The 14,581-nt window shown below is 41.3% G+C and overlaps 2 protein-coding genes across 2 annotated transcripts in view; one reads left to right on the top strand and one right to left on the bottom strand.

Moving 5' to 3' along the window:
- LOC134741569 (uncharacterized) overlaps positions 1 to 14,581 on the bottom strand; it is a 163,221-nt gene that overhangs the window by 14,730 nt on the left and 133,910 nt on the right. The gene's annotated exons all lie outside the window — the stretch shown is intronic.
- Positions 6,748 to 10,653, top strand: LOC134741796 (uncharacterized). Its single transcript, XM_063674692.1, has one exon. It carries the CDS (start codon positions 6,748 to 6,750, stop codon positions 10,651 to 10,653), a length of 3,906 nt encoding a protein of 1,301 aa, XP_063530762.1.

Below are 14,581 nucleotides of genomic sequence, written 5' to 3'. Positions count from 1 at the left end.
GCTCATGGGAGCCTGGGGTCCGCTTGGCAACCCATCCCAAGAAGTGACGTGGGCACTAGTTTTTACGAAAGCGACTGCCATCTGATCTTCCAACCCAGAGGGGAAACTAGGCCTTATTGGGATTAGTCCGGTTTGCTCACGATGTTTTCCTTCACCGAAAAGCGACTGGTAAATATATAACTCATTGGTACGAAGCCGGGGTTTGAACCCGCGACCTCCAGATTGCAAGTCGCACGCCCTTACCGCTAGGCCACCAGCGCTTGCTACATATAGGATGAATAGGATAATGTTTGATAACTTCATCCTATATGTAGCAACCTTTTGGCCACGTCACCAATCTTCTCATAAAAAACCGGCCAAGTGCGAGTCGGACTCGCGCACCGAGGGTTCCGTAAAAAAAATATGACGTATTAAAAAAAAACCTACTTAATAGATCTCGTTCAAACCAATTTTCGGTGAAAGTTTGCATGGTAATGTACATCATATATTTTTTTTAGTTTTATCATTCTCTTATTATAGAAGTTAGAGGGGGCGGGGGCGGGACACACATTTTACCACTTTGGTAGTGTCTCTCACGCAAACTATTCAGTTTAGAAAAAAATGATATTAGAAACCTCAATATCATTTTTGAAGACCTATCCATAGATATCCCACACGTATGGGTTTCATGAAAAAAAATTTTTTAAGTTTCAGTTCTAAGTATGGGGAGCCCCCAAAATTTATTGTTTTTTTTTCTATTTTTGAGTGAAAATCTTAATGCGGTTCACAGAATACATCTACTTACCAAGTTTCAACAGTATAGTTCTTATAGTTTCCGAAAAAAGTGGCTGTGACATACGGACGGACGGACAGACAGACAGACAGATATGACGAATCTATAAGGGTTCCGTTTTTTGCCATTTGACTACGGAACCCTAAAAAAGCAGTCGCTGGTCGCTATGTCAACCAAACTGTGGAGTCAATTAAAAAAAAACTACAGCGGTCCGGGTCCGAGGCATCCGATACTTCCATAGACAAAGTATATGTATACAAGTAGTTATAGACGCGCCACCGAGCGACCGACCGGGGGTAAGAGAAAGAATACTCATATAAAATTTGGGCAGCATAGGATTTTTCTCTTTCACTCTTATAAATTTCGGTATTTCGCCATCGTCTCCTCTACCTATGATGCCAACCGGTCGGTGATAAGGACAAATCATGGCACTATTTTCTCTTTCCTCTCATAGGAATCGCAATAAGACTATCTTTCTCTATCAAAGAGTGTCAGACCCTTGGATACTTCAGTTTTCTAATGAACGTATCACGTGATCGCACGTTTTTCGGACGTATTCCGGACGTTTTGGAACGGACCCGGACCGTTCTAGTGTGAGTCATCCTTAATTCGGTCAAAAGAAAGATCCTGTTTACCTACTCTTTGAATTTTTAATCCTTTTCAGATACCGATAAAAGCTATCAAGTTATCATTTCATTGCATGCAATATGCATGTAATAAAAAACAGGAGCCAGGGTACTTACTAAATACTGTGTTACCACTGATAATACTCCGGAGATAAATTTTATAATAGTACGATATGATAGGTATTATTGTACTATTAAAATGTATTAGGTACAGTAAGCAGCAGAAGTTGCTAAGCGGGCGAGGTGTTCAACATGATCTTGACGCGACTTTATTGTTAAGAGAATAAGAGCATGTTAAGGTAATTTTGAACACCTCGCCCGCTTAGCAACTTCTGCTGCTGACTGTACCATAAAAATACCTATTCGATATAGGACTTATCCTACTTATATATAATTTGGTGTAAAATATTGATAATCGATCCACCTCCATTTTCTTTTTCTTATTTCTCTAGGTGGACAGGTCACATGTCAAGATCGAAAATAGACAAATGGACACAAAATATAACCAATTGGTTCCCTACATACAGCAAGAGAGCTGGTCAGGGACACCCGAAAATTAGATGGGAGGACGATTTCCCACCAAAGTGGATAAGAACCGCTCGAAACAGAGATGACTGGAAAGCTTTAGAGGAGGCTTTTGTGGGAAACCCTGACAACCTGACCAGTGAAAATTAATAATCAATTATAAAGACGCCTCTGGTGACCAGAGGGCTGGCAGCTACTTCGGCCAGAGTCTAAGTCTGGCCATCCAAAGAGGTAACGCTGCCAGTCAGTGGCTGGGCACCATACCACATGATAGCGACCTGGGGAGCATTTTTTATTTAAGTTTATTTTAAGTTTTATAAGTTTAGTTTAGTTTAGTTTATTTAATATTAAATTTTTCCTAAATAATTATAACTTTGTTACAATAAATATATTATAAAGAAACTAAACATAACTTTAAAAGAGTGATTGTATTGTATTGTATATTGATAATCGATGAACAGTGAGTGGGTCATCGGTATAATTTAAGAATCCTCGACTTGAAATAAAGTTAGGTACGATCAAATCTAGCCTCCACGTGTTTATCTGCAAGTATCTTCGTTTACTTGTTGGCGCACTTCGCGCTCGAAAGTGAAAACGACATCTGTCGTTATCGTATTTTTCATTTTTTACATAGATTGGGTACGGTGACAACTGTCATCTCCATGCAATTTATAACCTTAAAACGCAAAATTGTATCTAAATGACAGCGCCGGATCATTTCTGTTATGGAGACTATATAAAGGAGCCAAATCTCTATGTATGAAAAGTGTCTATCAAAAAACAGTAATTAGGCGGCGCCACCATACATCGAAATACTACCAAAAACAACCTACGTAATTTGGTCGGGTTATTTGTTGCCTTATATGGTTCATTATAGTCATGTCCCAGAGCCTAACTAGCGCCACCGGAGAGATTAGAAACTATTATCTACAGCTGAAAGCTGGTCACTTTTGCAATAGTTCTGCCATAAGAGATTGTCGTCCTTTCTATACCGTCCATAATTTCTGTGGGCGTACCTTCAAAATCAAAGAAGCGTGAATCTGAACGCCAGATCAGTGAGCCGTCAGCTTCGAGATATTAAACTCAACTCCATTTGCATAATCTACACCGACGTTACTCTACCGTTTAAGTAATAGACTGCATAACGTACACTCTTAAGTGGAAGGAATACTTAATTTGAATATATTTGCCATTCCATATTTAACATATCTTAAGGCCGTTCCATCGGTTTGCCCCTATCAAACCAGTAAGCCCCTATCTGAAAAAAAAAATGTCCCTGAACATAAATAAATAGGGTTGCCTAAATAAGAAAAGAAATATGGTCAAGGCTATTTTTAATAAAAAAAATTCAAATTTCACCGACTTGTCTGACGAACGAAATAAGTTCCAACTTGTACAACATGAATAAATTAGGTTGCCTATCTTTTTCTGGTCAGCTGGTCACTATTATGAACTTGCCGTTCCATCCAAATCCACCCAAAAATTATGAAAAAAAAACACAAAAATAGTGATTAATAAACACATTCGAAAAAGTTAAAACAATCGTGATCAGTTAAGCCGTTTTTGAGTTATCCCTAAAAGTCTTTCCTTCTTATTTTCTTTAAAAGCCTGGTAACCCTTATTTGTGACTCCTCCATAGACTTGATGTGTGACAAAATAGTCGCGGCGACAAAAGTTGCTCGTGCGCGCATACCCTTAGCCGCCAAACGTTACTATCGAGTTGAGAGTTGTACTGGCCATATATAGGGAGCGTGCATAAACTGGAGGGGGCAGCACAGGAGACGTCAGATTTTTGGCGCGAGGCGTAAATGTGTAGTTTATGCTTCCAAAGTAGCCCACAAGATGGCAGCACTTGCTTTGGCGTGAAGTGTTAATGTACATGTGATGTACATGTTTATGGTTCCGATTCAGGCCACAAGATGGCAGACCCTCCAACGCGCACGGTCCCTTAGGCAGGCGCGGATCCACCGTTGTGGGCAAGATGGGCATGCCCACAACCTTTTTTACACTTTCACGGTATATTGAGATCGATAGGCCTTCATAAAATAAAAAATAAAAACAATGAATCGTGCGTGATTCGGAACGCAGCAAAGAGCCATAGACAAAAATGGTGATACTTTTTGTCACATTTTTACAACATATTATCTGTTTCTTTTTGGCGCATGAATATGTATTAGAAAAAAAGAGATGACTACCTGGTTGGAAGCGCGCACTCGCGCAGACCATAGACAATAGACAGATCTACTAATTTAAAAGCAAGAGTGTATTGAGTTGTATGCATGCACATGTAGATTCCCGCCAAAATGCCAAAAGTTCCGAGGCAAGCCGCCATTCTTGAAAAGTTTTTTGTTAATGTCAGTCAGGGTAAAATAGCTGTGATAGTGTGATTGTTGTTTCGACACAATGGTAAGTTATTTTAATGAAATTATTGCTATTTTACCGCTCTAATGCAATGCCCTACTCTATATATCATTTGTAACTTTATTTTAACTTTGTTTTTTGGTCATTTCGGCCAGGGTTTACCTAAACAATCAGAGCAATTTATCGCTCTGATTGTTTCTCGACGTGTAAATAAGCTACTCTATGTATATTACTTTTATAATAAAACAAAGTTACAAATTATCCAATAAAATATTCATTACCTACATTGTTTATCGATTTATTATTTGTACCTGTTCAGCTTTGGCTTTGTATTTTTTAGATTTCTTGTTGTAATTACTGTGGCAACACCAAAGTCACAGTTTGAATTTGAATCTTGCTCTGTCACAAGCTGTCAGAGCCAGTATGTCATAAGCCTACTACCAGTTAACACTGTGTCGCGCCATTCTCGCTAAGTTTCTCGCAATTTGTTAAAAGCACTACTGCTAATATTTAGACTACTTTTAAAATCAGTGCTGTGTAGCCGAAGTACGCCGTGCCCATCCGTGAAGTGGAGAATCCGAGGTCTAAGTTGGACGATCAAGGTAACGGTTCTAAGCTTACCTCTAGCTTGCGACAAGGGCAGCCCGGGACCAACACCAGGGTCTACAACGGAGGCCAACGGTTCAAGCCCACAACCCCGGATTGCCAGGTAACTTCGCCCTACACTATTTCGCACTTTAATTTCACTTCATAGGTTAATTTTAGTATAGCACAACTTTCTTGCTCGACCGGCCCCTAAATCTCATCCCTTATCGCCCCCCTTTACAGTCCATTCTCTCGCCAATGAACATTTTGGTCTTCGAACCGTATAATTTGAAAAGTGACCTTTGGTTTTTCGTTTGTCGTTGTGTGTTGCTTATTCAAATTCGCTTGGTCATACATATCGTCATATCATTTGTTTAATTGAAAAAGTTGAAGGTAGACTTCTAAAAAAGTCGAGGGTAAAGCAAGAAAGTTGTTGGTAGTGTAGTAGTGCTTTTACTAAACCATTCGTTCACTCGTGGTTAATACTGTCGGCAACATTGTCACAGCTGTCAAGTGTTGACGTTAGCTGTCAGTGTCACTATATACATATAGGTTCGGTACTTTGTTATTATTTTGCATTGCAATTAGTTTTGTTTTTTTTTTCGCCGTTTTAGTGTGTTTATTTGCATTTAAAACAATATGAGTGTACATGGTGATAGTGATCCGGAGCCCGCGACCGTGGACATGTTCCGTGTCGCGCGAGGGTATGCTATTTTTCGTTTGGAAAACATCGAGAGTTCCGACTTAAAAGGTTATGATGAATCGGACATAAAAGATTTAGAAAAAGACTTTCACAATGCTCAGTTGAGGATCTTACGTCCGCTGAAACCTGAAAGACGTGTGGAAGAGTACGAAGTTACGAGGGAATTCGAAAGTAAGTTGAAATCGGTAAAATGTAGGTTGAGACAAATGGCCAAAAGTGAGATGAGTGACAAGTCGGATGTGAAACCTTTAACGCTTGAAAATAATTTAGCCAAGCTTCCTAAAATAGCGATTAAACCTTTTGATGGAAAATTGGAAAGTTGGGTGTCCTTCAAGGAGCTTTATGACTCCCTCATACATAGTCGGGGCACAATTAGTGACGTTGAAAAATTGCATTACCTATTGTCAAGCGTTCAGGGTTCCGCACATGATTTAATAAAATCTTTTCCTTTGTCGGGTGACAATTATAGTAGTGCTTATGAGACGCTGTCCAACTATTATGACAGGAAGAGGCAAATTGCTGTCATGTATTATGAAAAATTGCTTAACTGTGAGTTGGTCAAAAACAAAACAGATTTGGAAAGGGTTTTTAGAACTTTTAATGAAAATTTAAATATTTTGTCCAAATTTAACCTCCCCGATAAGAACTTTATGTTGTACTATTTGCTGTGGGGAAAGCTAGATGTTGCGACTCGGGAAGCATTTGAGTTACAACTCACTTCCAGCACCGAGGTTCCGAAGTTTGAAGAATTAAAAAGTTTTATCGAGAAGCGGAGCAGGGCGTTGGAGAACTCAAGTGTAAGTGTCAGGCCTCCATCTCAGAGTGTTAAACCGGTAACAAAAAATAAAATGGCTCTTGTCGTGTCGACTCCGGCAACACCGACCTGTGTTTGTTGTTCCGGTCAGCACAGTCTTGACAAATGTAGCAAGTTTATAGGTCTTGGCAACGATGGCCGCTTTAATTTTGTAAAGGAGAAGGGTCTGTGCATTCTATGCTTCTCAAGTGCACATAAAGTGAAGACTTGTCGGGCTTCTCGCTGTAGTGTGTGTCATCGCTCACACCACAATTTGTTACACTTCACCAAGAATGTTGAAGCACCCACGGGCACAGAGACTACAACTACACCACCTAGCGGTAGCACGAGCAGTAGTAGTAGTAGCACGGTTTTAACTGCTATGGCGGGAGAGAATACAGTCTTCTTCGCTACTGCCAAGGTGTTAATTCGGGACAGTTCTGGTGTCTTCCGCCCAGTGCGTGTGCTTTTGGATGGTGCTAGTGCATGCAATCTTATGTCAAAATCCTGTGCAGACATGCTAGGGTTTGAAACTTCTGGCCAACACACCGTGTTTGGCATTGGCAATTCGCCCTGTCAAACATTTGGCTCACTTTCATGTGAAATCAAGCCAATGGGGAATAAACCCTCTTCGCTGAGTACTAAACTCGAAGCTTTCGTTTTGTCGCCGGTGTGTGCCGACCAACCTCCACAACCTGTCGATTCGTCGGGGTGGTCGCACACCAAGAATTTATCGCTGGCTGATCCTGAGTTTGCCCGTCCGGCGCCGGTGGACTTGTTGCTTAATGCACAGGTCTTCGTTTCGTCGTTGTTGCCCGGTATACGGCGCGGGGAGCCTGGACAGCCTACTCTGTTGAAAACCATCTATGGATGGGTCGTTATGGGTGAGTGTGACGGGAGTCAGCTCACAACAAGCGCTCTCGTATCTTATCGCAACAATAATAAACATTGTTTTTTCGTGTCGAGTCCTTCGCAGATCTTGTCGCTCGATGACTCCATCAAGAAATTTTGGGAGTTAGAAAACGTTAGTTCTCCGACCAAACCTTTCGTCTCGGAGGAGGACCAACGCTGCGAGGACTACTTTCGTACAAACTATTATCGCAATAAGGAAGGCCGGTTCGTAGTTCCGTTACCATTTGTCGATCCCGCGAACAAACCTACCTTCCTCAATTCACGCGAAATCGCTTTCAAGCGGTTCACGTCGTTGGAACGCAAATTGAATTCCAACCCCGAGTTCAAAAGGGCGTATGTGGAATTTATGGCTGACTATGAGTCTCGCGGTCACTTGGAGGAAGTGGAACCTCCTTCCACAAGTGAAGGCCACTTCTATTACATACCTCACCATGGAATTCTGCGTGACTCCGTCACCACTCCTCTTCGCGTGGTTTTCGACGCAAGCGCTAAGGACGCTAACGAGGTGTCCTTGAACGCTACTCTTCTCGCTGGGCCCAAGCTTCAGACCAACATCTTCGACCTGCTCACACGCTTCCGCTGGCATGCTGTTGTCTTCACAGGTGACGTGAAACAGATGTACAGGCAGATCCTGGTCTCTGAAAAGGACGCAGAATTCCAGCGCATTTTGTGGCGGCCCTCTGCTGTCGGTCCTGTGCGCGACTACCGTCTCAAAACGGTAACCTACGGGGTTTCTGCTGCGCCATTCCAAGCGCTTCGTACAATGGCTCAACTGGCCAGTGATTCTGCAGCCGAATACCCAGGTGGTTCAACTGTTCTCGCTCGTGACATCTACGTCGACGACGTCGTCACCGGAGCGGACTCTGTCGAGCAGGCGCGTTTACTCCAGCTGGAACTTACAAACATATTGTCGTCGGGGGGTTTCCATCTGAGGAAGTGGACCTCTAATAGTAGTGAGTTCCTGGAGAGTCTTCCGTCTTCTGACCTGTACTCGGAAGATTTTAAAAATTTCGAAGAAATGACTGACATTTCTCTAAAGATATTGGGCTTGCTATGGCAACCACAATCTGATTCCTTTCGCTTTCGTGTAGCATCTACTCCTAACGGTCGATGCACAAAACGCACCATTCTGTCGGAGATAGCTAGAATCTTCGATCCATTGGGTTTCCTCTCGCCTGTAACATTTCTCGCCAAGTATCTGATGCAGTTACTTTGGGTCTCGGGCGTTTCCTGGGATGGAGATGTCCCGGAAAGCATCAGTCTGGAATGGCAGGAATTTAAAACTCAACTCTCTTCGCTGAGTGCTGTAGCTGTGCCTCGCCGTTTGTTCGGGAAATTCGACGTGCTACATCTCCACGGATTTTGCGACGCGTCAGAACGCGGTTTCTGTGCCGTAATCTATTGCCGTACAGTAGCTGGGGAGGGTGACGTCGACGTCCAGCTGGTGTGTGCTAAGTCCAAGGTCGCGCCGTTACGTAAATTGTCCGTGCCGCGACTTGAATTGCTCGCAGCGGTTCTACTGTCGGACTTGATGGCTTCGGTCGTGGAGGCTTTGAAGCCTTTCCACTTGGTAGATAGAATCATCGCATGGTCGGACTCAAGTGTGACGTTAACCTGGATCAAGTCGTGTCCGTCCAGGTGGAAAACGTTTGTGGCCAACCGTGTGAGTCACATCCAAGACGTCATTCCTCCCGACTCCTGGCATCATGTTAGAACCACTGACAATCCAGCCGATTGCGGATCTCGAGGCTTGCTTCCCCAAGACTTGGTCAACCAAACGTGCTGGTGGAACGGACCTGGTTGGCTCCGGGACCCTTCCGAAAGCTGGCCCAAGTCAGCACTAGCGCCTGATAGGGATGTTCTTCAAGAAGAACAAAAGATTACGGTCCTTGTAGTGTCCAATGACAACGCCTTCATTGACAATTTATTGGAGAAGTTCTCGTCGTTAAGAACGATTCAACGTGTCTTAGCGTATTGTCGCCGCTTCGCGAACAACGCGAAGAACCAAAAGGCGACCGCGAAGTTGTTACGCGGACCTTTGACACCTCTCGAAGTAAAGCAGTCACTGATGCTTCTTGTGCGCTCCGTGCAACAGCGCAGCTTCGCTCAGGAAATCGAAAAGATTGCGAACAACCATTCGAACTCTCTTCCAAAAGCGTTCCGGAAACTGTCCCCATTCACGGATGACGCGGGTCTCTTAAGGGTGGGCGGTCGCCTGTCGCGAGCTTCTCTCGACTTCGACGTGAAGCATCCGTTGCTTCTACCTCGCGACAATCGTCTGACCTTCCTTCTTGTCGACGACTATCATAGGCGGTTCATGCATCCAGGCATCCAAACGCTTCATAACTTGTTGTCACAACACTTCTGGATCATGTGTCCAAAACGGGCAATCTACGCAGTGGTATCAAAATGTATGAAGTGCTTTCGGGTGCGGCCACTGGGTGCCCCTGCGCCGTTCATGGGCGACCTGCCGTCCTATCGAATATCCCAACTTAAGGCTTTCTCGAGCGCAGCGGTCGATTTTGGCGGGCCTTTCGACATCGCTCTCGGGCGCGGACGCGGTAACAAGACGTACAAGGGCTATATTTGTGTCTTTGTCTGTACCGCAACAAAGGCCATTCACACCGAGCTTGTCACCGAGTTGTCCTCGGATGCTTTTCTCGCCGCACTTCGGCGTTTCGTCGCTCGTCGTGGTCGGTGCAGCCGGTTAGTGTCTGACCAAGGAAAAAATTTTGTCGGTGCGAACAACATCTTGCAACGTCTAGTGAAGGATGCTGCCGCACACCATACAATTGCCTTCGAATTCAACCCGCCAGGTAGCCCACATTTCTCAGGACTCGCTGAAGCTGGAATTAAGGCCGTGAAAACACATTTGGCGCGTGTCGTCGGGAACCAAAGGCTGACGTATGAGGAATTTTCGACGGTTTTAACCCAAGTTGAGGCTTTGCTCAACTCGAGGCCACTCACTCCTCTCAGCACTGACCCCAACGACCTGTCGGCTTTGACTCCGGGTCATTTCCTCACCACGGAACCCCTGTCGGTCGTACCTGAGGAAAACCTGTCAGACGTTCGGGTTAGCCCTCTCCAACGCTGGAAGCTGCTTCAGAAGATGCACCAGGACTTCTGGAACAAATGGTCGAAGGAGTACATGCATACTCTCCAGCAGCGGATGAAGTGGCACGACAGACAGCCCAACATCCAAGTTGGCGCACTCGTGCTCGTTGTGAACGAGCAGACGAGCCCAATGAAGTGGCCCCTGGGTCGCATCACCGATACACACCCCGGATCTGACGGGATATGTCGTGTGGTTACTGTGCGCACGGCCACAGGGTTGTACAAACGGCCTGTGGTCAAGCTGTGCCCACTGCCTGCGTAGCCGCTTTAGAGCGCTACCTTTGTGCTGTCCGTTTTTCGTTTAGTTTTAATATTATCGCACTACCTTTTTTGTTATTTTCTTATCTTTTTCGCTTAGTTAAAATACAATTGCATTTTGGTAGGCGGAATGTTCAGCTTTGGCTTTGTATTTTTTAGATTTCTTGTTGTAATTACTGTGGCAACACCAAAGTCACAGTTTGAATTTGAATCTTGCTCTGTCACAAGCTGTCAGAGCCAGTATGTCATAAGCCTACTACCAGTTAACACTGTGTCGCGCCATTCTCGCTAAGTTTCTCGCAATTTGTTAAAAGCACTACTGCTAATATTTAGACTACTTTTAAAATCAGTGCTGTGTAGCCGAAGTACGCCGTGCCCATCCGTGAAGTGGAGAATCCGAGGTCTAAGTTGGACGATCAAGGTAACGGTTCTAAGCTTACCTCTAGCTTGCGACAAGGGCAGCCCGGGACCAACACCAGGGTCTACAACGGAGGCCAACGGTTCAAGCCCACAACCCCGGATTGCCAGGTAACTTCGCCCTACACTATTTCGCACTTTAATTTCACTTCATAGGTTAATTTTAGTATAGCACAACTTTCTTGCTCGACCGGCCCCTAAATCTCATCCCTTATCGCCCCCCTTTACAGTCCATTCTCTCGCCAATGAACAGTACCTATGATATTTCGTGTTGTGTGTGATTTGTTTTCTTGAGGGGGTTTTTTGGCGTCTTCTAGTCAACGACTAAGTAAATATCTTGAAAATTAAATCCTACAACTACTCACGCAGCTGTGCAATAGGTATATATTTATGGGGCATATCATGCTATCTCGACTGAACATTTAGATTTAAAAAATTTAATTGTATAGATTATTTATGTACCTAGTCAAATATAAAATAATTTACCTACATATTTAGTGGTCGATTGAGTAGTAATGGAATACCTCATACTATAGGGAAATAAGTCAGCTAAGCGTAACTACGTTTACTAAGTATTAGGTTCAAGGGAGTTTAAAAATGATTCATAATACGTATGTATTATTAGTAATTTTCAAACTTTACCATACTATACATATATTAAGTAAGGAAACTGGTATATGGAGTACTCTATGCTTACTTATTTATCTAAGATTTGTACCCTAACATCAAAATGTTTTTACAAATATTAGCAACTCTCCCGGTTAGCGTTGCTACCGCAGAGAGATCTTTTTCTACTCTTCGCAGAGTAAAATCTTGGTTGCGGGCCTCAATGGCAGAGGAAAGGTTATCCGGGCTAGCTCTCCTGAATATACATAAAGATACGAACCTAGATATAGATCAAATAATCAACGTTTTCGCAAAAAAGAAACGTAAGCTTGAATTTGTAATTTAAGTATATACTTAAATAGCAAAATCAAACTTACGTTTGGGTGCTCCCACAGTTATACCTCGTTACCTCGCGCGTCCAATGATGATGCCTATGACAGTTCATTTTTGTATGGAACAGCTGTCACGTAAAATGTTCGTACACTTTTTTGGAAGTATAGCACATTCGTTTATTTAGAAATGTACTAATTAACTAATAAAAATACGGTATAAACATAAAATATTTCTTATCTTAAGTTCTTAAGCCTATTCAAATTTGACTTTGGAAAGTAGGTAAAGGTGTAAAACTGAGTCAAAAGTAGTAGTACCTTAGTAATAAATGTAATAAATAGATATATATATATATATTTTTTTTTTTTGACCATTCATCAAATTTACTTTGAATTAAACATGTTCTTAAAATAAATATAGATATATATTGATTATAGTCTAGCATGACTTAATTGCTTTTAATGCAACTTATAGATTATGAAAAGCTCTGACAACTAAGTAGTCCACAAATTAGCTGTCTATCATTTATGATTTTTTACTTAGCCTCCTTGAGCTTACCGTGGGACTTAGTCAATCTGTGTAAGAATGTCCTATAATATTTATTCATTTATTTACTTACGCAAAAGGCTAAAATGTAAAATTCTTACTTTTTCATAACCTCGATACGAATGACTCCCTGTATACATAAGTATATAACAGATTGGCTCAAATATTTTTTTGCAAAAAAATATTGTAAACAAAGAGAGTGGTGCAAAACTGAATCATTGCAAATAAATATGTATGAAGCAGACCACTGATTAATTTTTGCACGTAGTATTTATTTCTGCAATAATTACTAGATTTAAGATTTGAGAGAATTGCTGTTTATTATAAGACGCGTTACAATAACAAAACAAATTAATAATAAAATTTTATAGGAATGTAAATAGGTATAGTGTTGTAGCACTATACCTATTTACATAAAAAAATCCTATATTTTTTTTTAAAGTTCCTACTTAAACCAACTTGTCTGAATTATATTGGTTAAAAAGGAGTAGTTATATTACTAATCATCAGTCATGATCATTATCTTTAATTTCTATTTAAGTAAAAAAAATTAAACTAATTATCTATTTTTAGTTCATGTACGTATAATAACTTGATGGATGTCAAAGGATATTTATGAAGATCTTAGAAGTTTTGTTATGAAAAAAAAATAGACTACCCGACTACCCGCCAATCATACCTCTATGATTGGTGCAAAACATGGTAATAACTTTTTAAAGATAAAATTCAACATCCTATTTTCAAATTACTCAAAATGGGAAATAATTTACAGCAAACATAATTGCTTACCAAATTCGTATACCTACATTTAAGATTCATTTCAAAGTAGAGTAGAATGCGGTTCGGTTTAGCATCTAACTGTAAATAAAGTTATTTAATGTAAAATGTATACTAGCGTTTAATTTAATTTTCATTTCTCATGCTCTGAAAGAGGGTCATTGTTGTTCTAAAAGGTGTGCAGAAAATGATACGTGTCTGCACTAGAGCATTTTACGTTCGAAGTACGATTTTTTTAATATTTTGTACGATAAACAATTGAAATTAGAGTTTAAATGGATTTGTTATACAATTTCCATTCCGATATTTGACTTTTCATTCCATAAATAACGATACTTTTGCCTTAATTGTTAATTGAAAGTACCCTCAAGAAATACTATAAAAATGTATACTTAGTCATGTTTAAAAAAAACACATGCATTTTACTTTCCTCGTATTCGAAATGAAAAGTAGAGTGTTTAACTCGGGTGAAAGGCATCATTTCAGCCTCGGACTATTGGCGCTCTCACTGCATTCGAGCACCAAAATACCTCGGCAAAAATGAGTGCCTTTCATCCCTTGGTTAACAATCTACTATTGATATCATTTGAAGTAGCCGAAATTTCATCAAATCGGTTCAGTAGTTGTAAATTAAGTCTCGCCTGGTGCATGTCACTTGCTGGTCACACTACAATTTCCGAGACACCGTTAAGACACCGCCCAGTTTAGTGTCCTTATTGGCTTACTAGCTGTGGCTAGTATAGGAAACAAAAAAAAAGATTGATTGAAATTGATTTGGAATTTAATCAAAACTGACTATTTAATTGGACGAAATCAGCTCTGAATTAATTCAAAGCCAAAGTCCTGATACGCAGGAAAAAGGAAATAGGTAATCAAATTCAAAAGTCATTCATGACTCATAATTGCTTTATGAGCGAACTTAGAGTCGCACTTGGCCGATTTTCGGTTTTCGGGTGGCTGTGACCACAACCTTTTTTGAGAGCTGGATCCGCGCCTGCCCTTAGGCCCAGATCGTCGCGGTAATTCGACAATAGATGGCGTTATAAACAAACGTATTTTTCTTTTCATAAACCTCAGAATAATGACTCATAAACAATTGTACCGGATTTTTGTTCTAAATAGAAAGCGCTTTTAATAATGTCTCAAATACTTTTAAATGCCGTTGCGTTCAGAAACTGAAATACAGTATAATCAACGCTGCAAATTTTGTATTTACTAGTTTTTTAAACTACACTAAAAATTTTATAACAAACAAG

This window comes from Cydia strobilella, chromosome 5 (genome assembly GCF_947568885.1).
Source record: "Cydia strobilella chromosome 5, ilCydStro3.1, whole genome shotgun sequence".
Lineage (NCBI taxonomy): Eukaryota > Metazoa > Arthropoda > Insecta > Lepidoptera > Tortricidae > Cydia > Cydia strobilella.
Note: the sequence above shows the minus strand (reverse complement) of the source record. Positions and strands in the feature narration are given on the sequence as shown.

What these genes read in the sequence shown, in the direction of transcription:
- LOC134741796 (XM_063674692.1), top strand. Translation starts at nt 6,748, where the DNA reads ATGGCGGGAGAGAATACAGTCTTCTTCGCTACTGCCAAGGTGTTAATT.